Source organism: Oncorhynchus kisutch, linkage group LG28, assembly GCF_002021735.2.
Source record: "Oncorhynchus kisutch isolate 150728-3 linkage group LG28, Okis_V2, whole genome shotgun sequence".
NCBI lineage: Eukaryota > Metazoa > Chordata > Actinopteri > Salmoniformes > Salmonidae > Oncorhynchus > Oncorhynchus kisutch.
Genome location: NC_034201.2, coordinates 51,776,893 through 51,793,536, shown reverse-complemented (window position 1 = coordinate 51,793,536; position 16,644 = coordinate 51,776,893). Strand labels below are relative to the sequence as shown.

Genomic DNA, 16,644 nt, shown 5'->3' with positions numbered 1-16,644 from the left:
ACAACAACAACTGTTATAGATCACCTAGGACACAACAACAACAACTGTTATAGATCACCTAGGAAACAACAACAACTGTTATAGATCACCTAGGAAACAACAACAACTGTTATAGATCACCTAGGAAACAACAACAACTGTTATAGATCTCCAAAGAAACAACAACAACAACTGTTATAGATCACCTAGGAAACAACAGCTGCAACAACAACTTTTACAGATCACCTAGGAAACAACAACAACAGCTGTTATAGATCACCTAGTAAACAACAAATACAACTGTTACAGATCACCGATATCATGCTGGGCCAAGTGTTTCCTAGGTGATCTATAATAGTTGTTGTTGTTGTTTCCTAGGTAATCTAAAAACAATTGTTGTCGTTTTTGTTTCCTAGGTAATATAAGTTGATGTTATTGTTGTTTGTTTCTTAGGTGATCTATAACAGTTGCTGTTGTTTCCAAGGTGATCTATAACAGTTGCTGTTGTTTCCTAGGTGATCTTTAGAAGTTGTTGTTGTCTCCAAGGTGATCTATAACAGTTGTTGTTGTTTCCTAGGTGATATATAACAGTTGTAGTTGTTTCCTAGGTGATCTATAACAGTTGTTGTTTTATAGGTGATCTATAACAGTTGTTGTTGTTTCCTAGGTGATCTATAACAGTTGTTGTTGTTTCCTAGGTGATATATAACAGTTGTAGTTGTTTCCTAGGTGATCTATAACAGTTGTTGTTTTCTAGGTGATCTATAACAGTTGTTGTTGTTTCCTAGATGATCTATAACAGTTGTTGTTTTCGAGGTGATCTATAACAGTTGTTGTTGTTTCCTAGGTGATCTATAACAGTTGTTGTTGTTTCCTAGTTTTAAGGGTTAAGGGTTAGGGTTAGATATATAAAAGTTGTTGTTTCCTAGGTGATCTATAACAGTTGTTGTTCTTTCCTAGGTGATCTATAACAGTTGTTGTTGTTTCCTAGTTTTAAGGGTTAAGGGTTAGGGTTAGATATATACCAGTTGTTGTTTCCTAGGTGATCTATAACAGTTGTTGTTGTTTCCTAGGTGATCTATAACAGTTGTTGTTGTTTCCTAGGGTTAGGGTTAGATATATAACAGTTATTGTTTGTTAGGTGATCTGTAACAGTAGTTGTTATGTCCTAGGGTTAAGGGTTAAGGTTAGGGTTAGATATATAATAGTTGCTGTTTCCTAGGTGATCTATAACAATTGTTGTTGTTTCCTAGGGTTAGGGTTAGATATATAACAGTTATTGTTTGTTAGGTTATCTGTAACAGTAGTTGTTGTTTCCTAGGGTTAGGGTTAAGGGTTAAGGGTTAGGGTTAGGGTTAGATCTATAACAGTTGTCGTTTGTTAGGTGATCTATAAAAGTAGTTGTTGTGATCTTTAACAGCTGCTGTTTTATCCTAGGTGATCTATAACAGTTGTTTTTGTCATTGTTGTTGTTTCCTATGTGATATAGAACAGTAGTTATTGTTGTTGCTTCCTAGGTGATCTATAACCGTTGTTGTTGTTTCCTATGTGATCTATAACATTTGTTGTTGATGTTTCCTAGGTGATCTATGACCTTGGTGTGACCTTCATCACCATCATGGTTGTCTGGGCAGCGTGTTCCGGCCTCGTCTTCTTCAACTGCTTCTTCAACTGGCCCCTGGAACCTTTCCCTGGCCCCGAGGACATGGACTATAGGTACACACACACACACAGTAGTAGTAACAGTAATACCATCCATTAGGGGGGCTACCTGTACAGTATGTTCATGTAATGTGCAGTAGAATGGGCAGTAGAATGTGCAGTAGAATGAGCAGTAGAATGTACAGCAAAATGAGCAGTAGAATTCGCAGCAGAATTTGCAGTAGTATATACAGTACTGTTAAAGGTTAGAGGTCAAGCTCAGGAATGTTTAACTGAACTGTGTTACATTTACACTGGAATAACATGACTCTCCCTCCCTCCCTCCCTCCCTAGTGTGAAGGTAAAGTTCAGTTGGCTGGGTTTTGACCATAAGATCACAGGGAAGCAGTTCTACCATCAGGTGACCACGGTGGGGAAGCGTCTGAGTGTGAGCAACAGTCTGAAGCAGAGAGAGCTGGCCACTAAGGAAGGACACAAACTCTGTCTCTCAACCATGGACCTGGAGGTCAGCAAAAGACCCAATGAGGAATGTAAGGACCCAGCACAAATCTTTATACAACATTACACAATGTGGCCTCCCGAGTGATGCAGTGGTCTAAGGCGTCACCACAGACCCGGGTTTGATCCCAGGCTGTGTCACAACCTGCCATGACCGGGAGTCCAATAGGGTGGCACGCAATTGGCCCAGCGTAGTCCGGGTTAGTGGAGGGTTTGGCCGGGGAGGTTTTACTTGGCTCAACGCGATCTAGCGACTCCTTGTGGCGGGCCGGGCGCCTACAGGCTGGCGTTAGTGCTGCTGATATCCGGGTTAAGCAGGCGGGTGTTAAGAAGCGCGGTTTGGTGGGCCATGTTTCAGAGGACGCATGACTCATCCTTCGTCTCCCATTGGGGAGTTGCAGCAATGAGACAAGATTGTAATTGGATATGATGAAATTGGGGAGAAAAAAATGGGGTAAAACACAACGGAAAAACAAAAAAACATGCCACAATATTCTGCCAACTTAAAACAACACAGCATACAGGTAACTGCCAAAATAAAAGAAACCCCAACATGTCTGAACAGGGCGTTGGGCCACCAACTGCCAGAACACATTCAACGCACCTTGGCATAGAGTCGACAAGTGTCTGGAACTCTACTGGAGGGATAAGACACCATTCTTCCTGGAGCAATTCCATCATTTGTTGTTTTGTTGATGCTGTCTTAGACACCGCTCCAGAATCTCCCAGAAGTCTTCAAGTGGGTTGAGATCGGGTGACTGAGACGGCCGTGGTATAGTGGGTTGAGATCTGGTGACTGAGACGGCTATGGTATAGTGGGTTGATATCTGGTGACTGAGACGGCCGTGGTATAGTGGGTTGAGATCTGGTGACTTAGACGGCCGTGGTATAGTGGGTTGAGATCTGGTGACTGAGACGGCCGTGGTATAGTGGGTTGAGATCTGGTGACTGAGACGGCCGTGGTATAGTGGGTTGAGATCTGGTGACTGAGACGGCCGTGGTATAGTGGGTTGAGATCTGGTGACTGAGACGGCCGTGGTATAGCGGGTTGAGATCTGGTGACTGAGACGGCCGTGGTATAGCGGGTTGAGATCTGGTGACTGAGACGGCCGTGGAATAGTGGGTTGAGATCTGGTGACTGAGACGGCCGTGGTATAGTGGGTTGAGATCTGGTGACTGAGACGGCCATGGTATATGGTTTACATTGTTTTCATGTTCATCAAACCCTTCAGTGACCACTCATGCCCTGTGGATGGGGCATTGTCATAGCAATGGTAGACAAAATAATGGCCAAATGGGGATTTGTATACATAACCCTAAGCATGACTGCGTGGAAGCAGCTGCTTTCAATATACTTTGTATCCCTCCTTTAAAATCAAATCAAAATCAAATCAAATTTATTTATATAGCCCTTCGTACATCAGCTGATATCTCAAAGTGCTGTACAGAAACCCAGCCTAAAACCCCAAACAGCAAGCAATGCAGGTGTAGAAGCACGTTTACTAAGGTATCTCCATTATTTCGGCAGTTACTTGTACACACCAGCATGACACAATGTTCATACAACAACGCACGACCTTCATTCAATGTTCAGACAACAGAACACAACACATAGTACAACATAATACAGTGTACATACAACACCAAACATATACTACAATAACCTTGAAAACATTTGAAACACATCTCTTCTCTGCCTCCGCTTCTCTCCTTCAGCCCAGTCGTTCATGCAGAGCATCATCAGCCCTCTCTTCATCCTCTCTCTGGTCACCATGTCCATCACTCAGCTCCGTCTCATCTTCTACATGGGAGCCATGAACAACATCCTGGAGGCCCTCAGCGATGGAGACCTCAACACTGGTGAGTACTGCTGCTAGGGCTGGGTGAGCCATGAACAACATCCTGGAGACCTCAACACTGGTGGGTACTGCTGCTAGGGCTGGGTGAGCCATGAACAACATCCTGGAGACCTCAACACTGGTGGGTACTGCTGCTAGGGCTGGGTGAGCCATGAACAACATCCTGGAGACCTCAACACTGGTGGGTACTGCTGCTAGGGCTGGGTGAGCCATGAACAACATCCTGGAGACCTCAACACTGGTGGGTACTGCTGCTAGGGCTGGGTGAGCCATGAACAACATCCTGGAGACCTCAACACTGGTGGTTTCCCCATATGGAAAAGAATCATGACAATCAAATAAGAATGTTGTACAGCAGGAGAAGATCATTTGTACAAAAATCAAATAAGTAATCTGGTAAGGATATGTTTACCGTGTATGTCAGCGGTGTCATTGTGTTTTCTACATACTCTGCCAGTCAAAAGTTTGGATACACCTACTCATTCCAGGGTGTTTCTGTATTTGTACTATTTTATACATTATAGAATAATAGTGAAGACATCAAAACTATGAAATAACACATATGCAATCATGTAGTAACCAAAAAAGTGTTAAATAAATCAAAATATATTTTATATTTTATATTCTTCAAAGTAGCCACCCTTTGCCTTGATGATAGCTTTGTACACCCTTGGCATTCTCTCAATCAGCTTCATGAGGAATTCCAACAGTCTTGAAGGAGTTGCCACATATGCTGAGGACTTGTGTGTTTTAAAATGCACCTCTCTTCTTTTCCTCCTCCCTATGTTCTTTTTCTCTCCTGTAGTGGAGAGAATGGAAGTTGGTAAGACTGCAGGCCTATTGGATTAGTCTAGTAGATATAACATCTAAAACTAGCCTGTCTGTCTCTTAGCTTTCCTAGTCTCACCTAAAACTAGCCTGTCTGTCTCGTAGCTTTCCTAGCCTCACCTAAAACTAGCCTGTCTGTCTCTTAGCTTTCCTAGCCTCACCTAAAACTAGCTTGTCTGTCTCTTAGCTTTCCTAGCCTCACCTAAAACTAGCTTGTCTGTCTCTTAGCTTTCCTAGCCTCACCTAAAACTAGCTTGTCTGTCTCTTAGCTTCCCTGTTTTTAGTTACTGTCTCGGTTGTATAGACTGCTAACATGTAATAGTGCAGAGTGGCCAACCATCTTGTGGAGAGCAGAGTTTTGTTCCAGCCCTGCTCTAACATACCTTATTCTACTCATCAGCTGCAGATTTCTAGCAGCTGAATCAGTTGTGTTACAGCAGGGCAGGAACAAAAGCCTGCACACTCAGTAGCTCTCCACAGGGAGGGTTGGCTACCTCTGCTTTAACCTTAGCTTACCATGTTAGGTACTGCTAGCATTAAATCCTAGTCTTAGGCGTGACCAGTTAACCTTAGCTTACCCTGTTAGATTCTGCTAGCATTAAATCCTAGTCTTAGGAGTGACCAGTTAACTTTAGCTTACCGTGTTAGATTCTGCTAGCATTAAACCCTACTCTTAGGCGTGACCAGTTAACCTTAGCTTACCGTGTTAGATTCTGCTAGTATTGAACCCTAGTCTTAGGCGTGACCAATTAACCTTAGCTTACCGTGTTAGATACTGCTAGCATTAAACCCTAGTCTTAGACGTGACCAGCTAACCTTAGTACGATGCTAAACCTTAGGACTCTATTGAATCCGTATTGCGGAAGTTCAGCTCTGAAGCCCAATTGAAATTTAAGAGCAATGTTCTCGCATTGGCTGAGACTGCATTAAAGGCAATTGCTGAATAGGTCAGCTCAATTGGAAATTCTATAGCAAGTGCTATTAGCATTTCACCCTAGTTTTGTGATGACTGTGATAGTTACCTTTGTCATTCAAATTTAGCATTAACCTTAACCATGTAATAGTTATCATTGTTACTATTGGTTAGCTTCATAAGCTTGTATAATACAACCGCATTAGCATCAACCTTAGCCTCTGTGTTAACTGTGTTGTTGCTGTACTTCTTCTGTACTGCTGTACTCATCTTTGTATCTGTGCCATTATAGTGTCTGTGACAGACTGGGCAGCACCATTTGAGGCTATTGATCATTATGAAGTTGTTAACAAAAAAAAAATCACGATTGGCTGTTCCCTCTTGATGACCCGGTTGAACATGACTCCAACAGAGTGACCAGGAGGGATCAGCCAATGGAGTTGGAAGTCCCACCCAGTTGAATACATTAAAATTTTGGAAATCTTCAATGGCGCTACCAATGCTAATATGTCCTTTTGGCCACTAGAGACCTCTATATTCTCTATGTTCTCCCCCAACCTAGCCCAGTCCTTGACTGTCCCTGCCCTGAGCTAAACCAGTACTGGGTAGCTGCTAGCCTATCATCAGTTACTAGATCTACTACTCATTAACTTACTACCGTAATCATTAATGCTAAAACCCAGGAACTCTAACATGGAATAGTTATTTATTAGACTGGCTAATAATCTGTTTTCTCTCTTCTCTCTCTGTCCTCTCTCTCTCTGTGTGTCTCTGTCCTCTCTCTCTCTCTCTCTCTCTCTCTCTCTCTCTCTCTCTCTCTCTCTCTCTCTCTCTCTCTCTCTCTCTCACCACTCCCTCTCTCTCCTCTCTCTGTCCTCTCTCTCTCTGTCTCTGTCTCTGTCCTCTCTCTCTCTCTCTCTCCTCTCTCTCCACAGTCAGTTTGTACTCCTCTATCTTCGGGATGCTGCAGCTACTATGTCTGATGACGACTCCAGTGATTGGTCAGATTATGGACTGGAAGCTGAAGGACTGCGAAGATGCAGAGGGAGAGGAGGAAACGTGTAGCAAGTAAATTACTATGTCACCTCATCCTTACATCCTAACCCCTAGGCCCTACAGAGAGTTTCAGAGGCACAAAGATCATACCCTCAAAACATTCTAATTTACAATAAAAGTGACTCCAAAATGACACAATACAATATTCACCATTGGGCACAACATAATCTGAAACACAACCAAAACAAACAGTAGATGCATCCAGCGAGTTTGTAGAGTCACAAGCTTGGTGTAGTCATTGCGTGCTGGGAATAGGGGACCATTACTAAACTGTTGAGTACCTGAATAAACTATAAGTGAATTTGTTCAAATACTTACGACACCTTCAAGCAGGGGGGGAGTAGATACATAAAGTGCTTTCATTTCATTTAAATGATCAAACAAATGCAGTACAGCCAGCCAGCATAGTAAAGTAAGTCACTAGCAAGTAGCCCTTACCCTCTATGGGGATCTGAGAGGTTTGGATAAGAGTGCGTAGGCTAAGGGTTGATGTCTGTGTGATTGGCTGATGAGAATAGGATCGGACCTCCTCTCCCCTCTCTAACCCTAACCTCCTCAGGGACCAGCTCAAGGCCAAGCCCAGAGACAGACAGATCCAGAAGGTGACCAATGCAATGCGAGCGTTCATCCTGACCAATGTCCTATTGGTGGGATTCGGCATCACCTGCCTGGTTCCCAACCTCCCACTGCAGGTACGTGCTCCATCCAGCTATAACTCAAACTAGTACCCGCCTCCTTACCTTCTCCTGGCCAATCAGCAGTAGCTGTCCAGGACAAAAATTGGTGACAGCTGATGTTGGAATGAGATGTGAGTGGTGCTCTGTCGCCACCTATAGGCCTTCAAGTGGAACTACAGCTAGACACCACTACTACTCTCTATAGCGGACAGCATCACACACTTGCCCCTACACCAGGCCTGGGCAAAGGCCGGCCCGGGGACCTTACGCGGCCCGCGATCTGATTCAATACGGCCCTTGGAATCATGCTCAGAACACATAAAGAATTTGCGATAGTAAAGTTTTGAAAAAAAATGTAATTAATAGCCCAATGGATACTCGCTTTGTGTAATGATATAACTCCCACCGCTTCTGGGGCATTTATTTTGAAGGCACGTATAAATAACAACTGACAGGCTGACACACAGGTCACAGTTACAAAAAGTAGCTCGCTAGAAATTGCGCAAAAATGCATTTTTCAAAGAAAAGGAAAGTAGACGATGAATGTAGGGTGTTCCAGCAAGTGTGGACATAGAAATAGTTCTTTATTTAGGGAAAGCTGTGTGCTTAGTGTGCAAAGAGAGCTTCGCTGTCTTGAAAGACTACAACATGTCCTGACACTTCCAGATGAAGAATGCAGAGAAATACAGAAATGTGTCTTCTGTTTGTCTCACTGTTGGAAGAGACCAAGTTGGGTCATGCAGATCCATTATGAATAATATTCAGGGACACAAACAACAACATTATGAATCATATTCAGGGCTACAACAACAACATTATGAATCATATTCAGGGCTACAACAACATTATGAATCATATTCAGGGATAAAACAACAACATTATGAATCATATTCAGGGCTACAACAACATTATGAATCACATTCAGGGCTACAACAACATTATGAATCATATTCACGGCTACAACAACATTATGAATCATATTCAGGGCTACAACAACATTATGAATCATATTCAGGGCTACAACAACATTATGAATCATATTCACGGCTACAACAACATTATGAATCATATTCAGGGATAAAACAACATTATGAATCATATTCAGGGATAAAACAACATTATGAATCACATTCAGGGCTACAACAACATTATGAATCATATTCAGGACTACAACAACATTATGAATCATATTCAGGGATAAAACAACATTATGAATCATATTCAGGGACACAAACAACAACATTATGAATCATATTCAGGGCTACACCAAACATTATGAATCATATTCAGGGATAAAACAACATTATGAATCACATTCAGGGCTACAACAACAACATTATGAATCACATTCAGGGCTACAACAACATGTTTTAGGTCCCTTGCCCCAGGCCCTCCTGCAGAGCTGGTGACTGACAATTGTCATCTGATGTGTACCTCCTCTCCTCAGATCCTGTCATTTGTCCTCCATACTGTTGTGAGAGGGTTCATCCACTCTGCAACCGGAGGTCTCTACGCTGCTGTGTGAGTACTGGCATCACCCTGGGAGGGTGTGTGAGTGAGTGAGTGAGTGAGTGAGTGAGTGAGTGAGTGAGTGAGTGAGTGAGTGAGTGAGTGAGTGAGTGAGAGAGTACCTGGTATCAACATGAAAACTGTAAATTGATTATATTCCCTCTCTAGGTACCCGTCGTCTCAGTTTGGCAGTCTGACGGGGATGCAGTCTCTGGTGTCTGCTCTGTTTGCTCTGTTCCAGCAGCCGCTCTTCATGGCCATGATGGGCCCTCTGAAGGGAGACCCACTCTGGGTGAGGATACACACACACACAGCACACACACACACAGCGCACTCAAACAGCACACACACACAGCACACACACACAGCACACACACACACAGCACACACACACACAGCGCACTCAAACAGCACACACACACACAGCGCACTCAAACAGCACACACACACAGCACACACACACAGCACACACACACAGCACACACACACACAGCGCACTCAAACAGCACACACACTCGCAGAACACACTAAATCAAATGTCTGTATAAAAACATTTTTACATCAGCAGTTGTCACAAAGCAGAAACTCAGCCTAAAACCCCGAACAGCAAGCAATTCAGATGTAGATGTAGGACTGGTGACCAGTCCTCTTCTGGCTGTCCTGGGGGGAGAGGAACCAGGCTCTGAGGGGTGGCCAGTCCTCTTCTGGCTGTCCTGGGGGGAGAGGAACCAGGCTCTGAGGGGTGGCCAGTCCTCTTCTGCCTGTGCTGAGGGGAGAGGAACCAGGCTCTGAGGGGTGGCCAGTCCTCTTATGGCTGTGCTGGGGGAGAGGAACCAGGCTCTGAGGGGTGGCCAGTCCTCTTCTGGCTGTCCTGGGGGGAGAGGAACCAGGCTCTGAGGGGTGGCCAGTCCTCTTATGGCTGTGCTGGGGGAGAGGAACCAGGCTCTGAGGGGTGGCCAGTCCTCTTCTGGCTGTCCTGGGGGGAGAGGAACCAGGCTCTGAGGGGTGGCCAGTCCTCTTCTGGCTGTCCTGGGGGGAGAGGAACCAGGCTCTGAGGGGTGGCCAGTCCTCTTATGGCTGTGCTGGGGGAGAGGAACCAGGCTCTGAGGGGTGGCCAGTCCTCTTCTGGCTGTCCTGGGGGGAGAGGAACCAGGCTCTGAGGGGTGGCCAGTCCTCTTCTGCCTGTGCTGAGGGGAGAGGAACCAGGCTCTGAGGGGTGGCCAGTCCTCTTATGGCTGTGCTGGGGGAGAGGAACCAGGCTCTGAGGGGTGGCCAGTCCTCTTCTGGCTGTCCTGGTGTCATTGGATTGCTCGCTCTGTAACTCAGTAACTCAATCCACTCAGGTCGGATAGATAAAAAGCCTGGGATGTCATGAGAGAGAGCGAGTAATCCAGTGACTCAGCCCCTGTAATAGGGTCAGAGGCAGAGAATCCCAGTGGAGAGAGGGGAGCCGACCAGGCAGAGACCGAAAGTGTGGTTCATCACTCCAGTGCCTTGCTGTTCACCTTCACACTCTTGGGTCAGACTACACTCAATCATATGACCTACTGAAGAGATGAGTTTTCAGTAAAGACTTAAAGGTTGAGACCGAGTCTGCGTCTCTCACATGGGTAGGTAGACTATTCCCTAAAAATGGAGCTCTATAGGAGAAAGCCCTGCCTCCAGCTGTTTGCTTAGAAATTCTAGGGACAGTAAGGAGGCCTGCGTCTTGTGACGTACGTGTAGGTATGTACGGCAGGACCAAATCGGAAATATAGGTATGAGCAAGCCCATATAATGCTTTGTAGGTCAGCAATAAAACCTTGAAATCAGCCCTAGCCTTAACAGGAAGCCAGTGCAGGGAGGCTAGCACTGGAGTAATATGATCACATTTTTTGGTTCAATTCAGGATTCTATCAGCTGTGCTGAAGTTTATTTATTGCCTCATCTGGGTATCGCATTTTTTGTAGTCTAATCTTGAAGTGACCAAAGCATGAATTAGCTTGTCTACAATAATTTTTTGATGAAACATTTCAGATTTTTGAATGTTACAAAGATGGAAAAAGGCTGCTTTTGAAATATTTTTCATACAGTATGTTCTTCAAAAGAGAGATCAGTGTCCATGGTAAAGACGAGGTCCTTCACAGTTTTATTTGAGACAACTGTACAACCATCAAGATGAATTGCCATATCTGACAGCAGATCTCTTTGTTTCTTGGGACCTGGAACATCTCAGTTTTGTCCGAGTTTAAACATAAAACATTTCATTATGTCTGAAACACAGGCTTCCAGGGAAGGCAATTTTGGGGCTTCACCTTGTTTCATATAAATGTACAGCTGTGTGTTGTCTGCATAGCAATGAAAGTTGACATGTTTCTGAGTGACATCACCAAGAGGTAGAATATATAGTGGAAACAATAGTGGTCCTAGAATGGGGAATGTCAAAACGTACTATTGATTTGTAAGGAGACAAACCACAGAGACGAACTGATCTCTTTCCGACAGATAAGATCTAAACCAGGAAAGAACTTGTCCGTGTAGACCAATTAGGGTTTCTAATCTCTCCAAAAGAATGTGGTGTCAAAAGTAGCACTAAGGTCTAGGAGCACAAGGACAGATGCAGAGCCGTGGTCTGATGCCATTAAAAGGTCATTTACCACCTTCACAAGTGCAGACTCAATACTATGATGGGGTCTAAAACCAGTCTTCAGGAAGTCAGAGAGTTGCTGAGCAACAGCTTTTTCTTTTATTGAGAAGAGATTTTTTTATTTATTTACCGGATCAAGAGGCTTTTTCAGGATAGGCTAGGAGTCTGGTAAACATCCAGAGGATGTGGTCAATATAGGAGGACCAAGCACAGGAAGTAGCTTTCAGTAGTTTAGTTGGAATACAGTACAGAAGACAGCCGGAAGGTTTAGAGTTCATGACTATTTTTGTGAATGTGTCAAGAGATATAAAATGTAAAAGCTTGAGTCTCTCAATTGATCCGAGGTCCTGTGCAGACTCAGGACAACTGAGTTTTGGATAAATATGCATATTCAAAGAGCAGTCTGCATATTTAAAGAGAATCATTTGTTTTCTATTTTTGATATTGCATTGAACTCTCTTTCTAAGCTAGTCGGATGACTTCTGGAAAAAAATTCTGGAAGTTTTCTTCAGGGCTCGGTTATTTTCTGTATACTAGGGAGCAAGTTTCTAATGACAGTTTTTAGAGGTGCGACTGACCCTAGGTATTATGCAAGGTTAAGTTTAGATAATCGGTTAGGTGGAGAACTGATTTTCGTCCGAAAGTCTTATTGTAACTAAAGTGAACTCTATTTCCCATGGTGCTCTAGGTGAATGTAGGCCTGTTGGGGGTCAGTATGCTGGGCTTCCTGCTGCCACTGTACCTAGTGTGTTTCAGACGCACACTGCACCGCCAGATACAGGACAGAGACCAGGACTCCAAGATATACCTCAAGATCAACGGGTCCAGCAAACCTGAAGCTTTCGTCTAGAAAAGGGAGAGAGGGAGAAGAGGGGAGAAGGTGGGAGGAGATGGGAGGGAGAAGAGGGGAGAAGAGTGTTGCTCTACGTTGAATCTGCAGAGGACACACACATACACAAAGATATCTACACATGCCCACACACACACATACACACAGATATCTACACACACCCACACACACACATACACACAGATATCTACACACGCCCACACACACATACGTACACACAGATATCTACACATGCCCACACACACACACATACACACATATCTACACACGCCCACACACACACACATACGTACACACACACTTTTGAAGAGACCCATGTAAGAACGTCTCCTCTTGTCATGAAAACATACTACCTTGGACAGACACTAAGGACTGAACAAGAGAGAGGGGAGAGACTGTGAAAGGAAAGGGTCATCAGCCCCCCCACTTCTTCTTCTCCTCTTGTCATGAAAACATACTACCTTGGACAGACACTAAGGACTGAACAAGAACAAGAGAGAGGGGAGAGACTGTGAAAGGAAAGGGTCATCAGCCCCCCCACTTCTTCTTCTCCTCTCCTCTCATGTTCTCCTCTGTTCACCTCTCATGTTCTCCTCTCAGTTCTCCTCTCAGTTCTCCTCTCCTCTCCCCTCCCCTCCCCTCCTCTCTCCTTTTCTCCCCTCTTCTCTTCACATACGGTGCTCACTACGCCCCCCCCTCCCCTTTCTAGCTCTGAAATGACATCCTATGCCTGGATGTCCCACCTAGCTATCTTAAGATGGATGCACTACTGAGTTTGTAGATGATGCTCTGAGAGGAGTTCAGGGTTGGTAACCATGGTGACAGACAGGATGGGTGGTGTTCTACAGTTGGTAACCATGTTGAAGGACAGTGGGAGGTGTTCTAGGTTTAAGGACCATGGTGATAGACAGGGTGGGAGGTGTTCTACAGTTGGTAACCATGATGATAGACAGTGGATGGAGTTCTACAGTGGGTAACCATGGTGACAGACAGCTGGAAGTGTTTTAGGGTTGGTAACCATGGTGACAGATAGGGTGGGAGGTGTTCTAGGGTTGAGGACCATGGTGACAGACAGGGTGGGAGGTGTTCTACAGTTGGTAACCATGGTGACAGACAATCGGGGTGTCTCTAGCGCCAGGCGACCCACCATTACGCACACCTGTCACCATCATTGCATTCATTTGCGCAATATTGGACTCACCTGGACTCCATTACTTTGTAGATTGCCCTTCTATATCTGTCTGCTCCTCAGTTTGTTCCCCGTGTCAGCATTATTGTTACTATGTTTTCCCTGTCCAGACGCTGTCCTTGTTTGTTTCTTGTCTGTTATCCATTAAATGTTCACTCGCTGTACTTGCCTCTCGTCTCCCAGCGTCTGTCCTTACAGGGGAGGTGTTCTAGGTTTGTTAACCATGGTGACAGACATGGTGGGAAGTGTTCTAGGGCTGGTAACCATGGTGACAGACATGGTGGGAGATGTTCTAGAGTTGGTAACAACCTGACACAAACACACCTCATCCAACACCAGCCACCATGGAGACCAACTTCCACCAAACATCTATTCATCCATCATTGCTATTTATTCTCTGGTTCTTTCATTTTTTATTTCCACCTGATCAACCAGCTGAGCTTCATAAAGATATGGTTGAACCTTTCTAGCTCAGGCGTTCCGCTGGTGACCCACCTCGACAACATCCGGTGAAATTGCAGAGCGCCAAATTCAAACTACAGAATTATAAATATTTAACATTCATGAAAATACAAGTGTAATACATCAAAATAAAGCTTAACTTCTTGTTATTCCAGCCGCTGTGTCAGATTTCAAAAAGGCTTTACGACAAAAGCACACCATGCGATTATCTGAGGACAGCGCCCCTCATACAAAACCATGGAAAACATTGTTCAACCAGGCAGGTGCGACACAAAAGTCAGAAATAGCGATATAATAAATGCCTTACCTTTGAAGATCTTCTTCTGTTGGCACTCCAAAAGGTCCCAGTTACATCACAAATTGTCCTTTTGTTCGATAAAGTCCTTCTTTATATCCATAAAAACATCAGTTTAGCTGGCGCGCTTCAGTCAATAATCCACCGGTTTCCCTCCTTCAAAATGCATACAAGATGAATCCCAAACGTTACTAATAAACTTTTCCAAACAAGTCAAACAACGTTTATAATCAAACCTTAGGTACCCTAATAAGTAAATAAACAATAAAATTTAAGACGAACAATAGTATGTTCATTACCAGAGATAAATAACAAAGAACTCGCTTTCCTCCAAGCACATGGAAAGACTATAGCCGAAATGGGAGCCACTTAGAAAAACTTCTAACTCATTTTTCCAACAACCAGCCTGAAACTCTTTCTAATGACTGTTGACATCTGGTGGAAGCCCTAGGAACTGCAATCTGGGAGGTTTTAGCCTTATAATAAAAGTGACAGCCAGTGGTAGGCCAAGTATATGCATATCCTTCTGGGCCTGAGTAACAGGCCGTTTACTTTACGCTTTTTATCTGGACGTCAAAATACTGCCCCCTACCCAAGAGAGGTTAACCGACTGACTCAAAATACTGCCCCCTACCCAAGAGAGGTTAACCGACTGACTCAAAATACTGCCCCCTACCCAAGAGAGGTTAACCGACTGACTCAAAATACTTCCCCTACCCAAGAGAGGTTAACCGACTGACTCAAAATACTGGCCCCTACCCAAGAGAGGTTAACCGACTGACTCAAAATACTGCCCCCTACCCAAGAGAGGTTAACCGACTGACTCAAAATACTTCCCCTACCCAAGAGAGGTTAACCGACTGACTCAAAATAATGCCCCCAACCCAAGAGAGGTTAACCGACTGACTCAAAATACTGCCCCCTACCCAAGAGAGGTTAACCGACTGACTCAAAATACTGCCCCCTACCCAAGAGAGGTTAACCGACTGACTCAAAATACTGCCCCCTACCCAAGAGAGGTTAACCGACTGACTCAAAATACTGCCCCCTACCCAAGAGAGGTTAACCGACTGACTCAAAATACTGCCCCCTACCCAAGAGAGGTTAACCGACTGACTCAAATACTGCCCCTACCCAAGAGAGGTTACCCGACTGACTCAAAATACTGCCCCCTACCCAAGGGAGGTTAACCGGCTGACTCAAAATACTGCCCCCTACCCAAGAGAGGTTAACCGACTGACTCAAAATACTGCCCCCTACCCAAGAGAGGTTAACCGACTGACTCAAAATACTGCCCCCTACCCAAGAGAGGTTAACCGACTGACTCAAAATACTGGCCCCTACCCAAGAGAGGTTAACCGACTGACTCAAAATACTGGCCCCTACCCAAGAGAGGTTAACCGACTGACTCAAAATACTGCCCCCTATCCAAGAGAGGTTAACCGACTGACTCAAAATACTGCCCCCTACCCAAGAGAGGTTAACCGACTGACTCAAAATACTGGCCCCTACCCAAGAGAGGTTAACCGACTGACTCAAAATACTGCCCCCTACCCAAGAGAGGTTAACCGACTGACTCAAAATACTGCCCCCTACCCAAGAGAGGTTAACCGACTGACTCAAATACTGCCCCTACCCAAGAGAGGTTACCCGACTGACTCAAAATACTGCCCCCTACCCAAGGGAGGTTAACCGGCTGACTCAAAATACTGCCCCCCTACCCAAGAGAGGTTAACCGACTGACTCAAAATACTGCCCCCTACCCAAGAGAGGTTAACCGACTGACTCAAAATACTGGCCCCTACCCAAGAGAGGTTAACCGACTGACTCAAAATACTGCCCCCTACCCAAGAGAGGTTAACCGACTGACTCAAAATACTTCCCCTACCCAAGAGAGGTTAACCGACTGACTCAAAATAATGCCCCCAACCCAAGAGAGGTTAACCGACTGACTCAAAATACTGCCCCCTACCCAAGAGAGGTTAACCGACTGACTCAAAATACTGCCCCCTACCCAAGAGAGGTTAACCGACTGACTCAAAATACTGCCCCCTACCCAAGAGAGGTTAACCGACTGACTCAAAATACTGCCCCCTACCCAAGAGAGGTTAACCGACTGACTCAAAATACTGCCCCCTACCCAAGAGAGGTTAACCGACTGACTCAAATACTGCCCCTACCCAAGAGAGGTTACCCGACTGACTCAAAATACTGCCCCCTACCCAAGGGAGGTTAACCGGC

The 16,644-nt window shown here is 44.9% G+C and overlaps 1 protein-coding gene across 1 annotated transcript in view; it reads left to right on the top strand.

The window, feature by feature from the left end:
- LOC109884815 (large neutral amino acids transporter small subunit 4) overlaps positions 1-15,756 on the top strand; it is a 38,848-nt gene extending 23,092 nt beyond the window's left edge. The window contains exons 7-15 of the mRNA XM_031807763.1: positions 1,562-1,695; positions 1,975-2,171; positions 3,856-3,999; positions 6,675-6,807; positions 7,355-7,487; positions 8,920-8,993; positions 9,150-9,273; positions 12,296-15,004; positions 15,130-15,756. Of these exons, the coding sequence (XP_031663623.1) occupies positions 1,562-1,695; positions 1,975-2,171; positions 3,856-3,999; positions 6,675-6,807; positions 7,355-7,487; positions 8,920-8,993; positions 9,150-9,273; positions 12,296-12,457 (1,101 nt within the window). The 3' untranslated portion in view covers positions 12,458-15,004; positions 15,130-15,756. The remainder of the gene's footprint in view (positions 1-1,561; positions 1,696-1,974; positions 2,172-3,855; positions 4,000-6,674; positions 6,808-7,354; positions 7,488-8,919; positions 8,994-9,149; positions 9,274-12,295; positions 15,005-15,129) is intronic.
- The last annotated feature ends 888 nt before the right edge of the window (positions 15,757-16,644 follow it).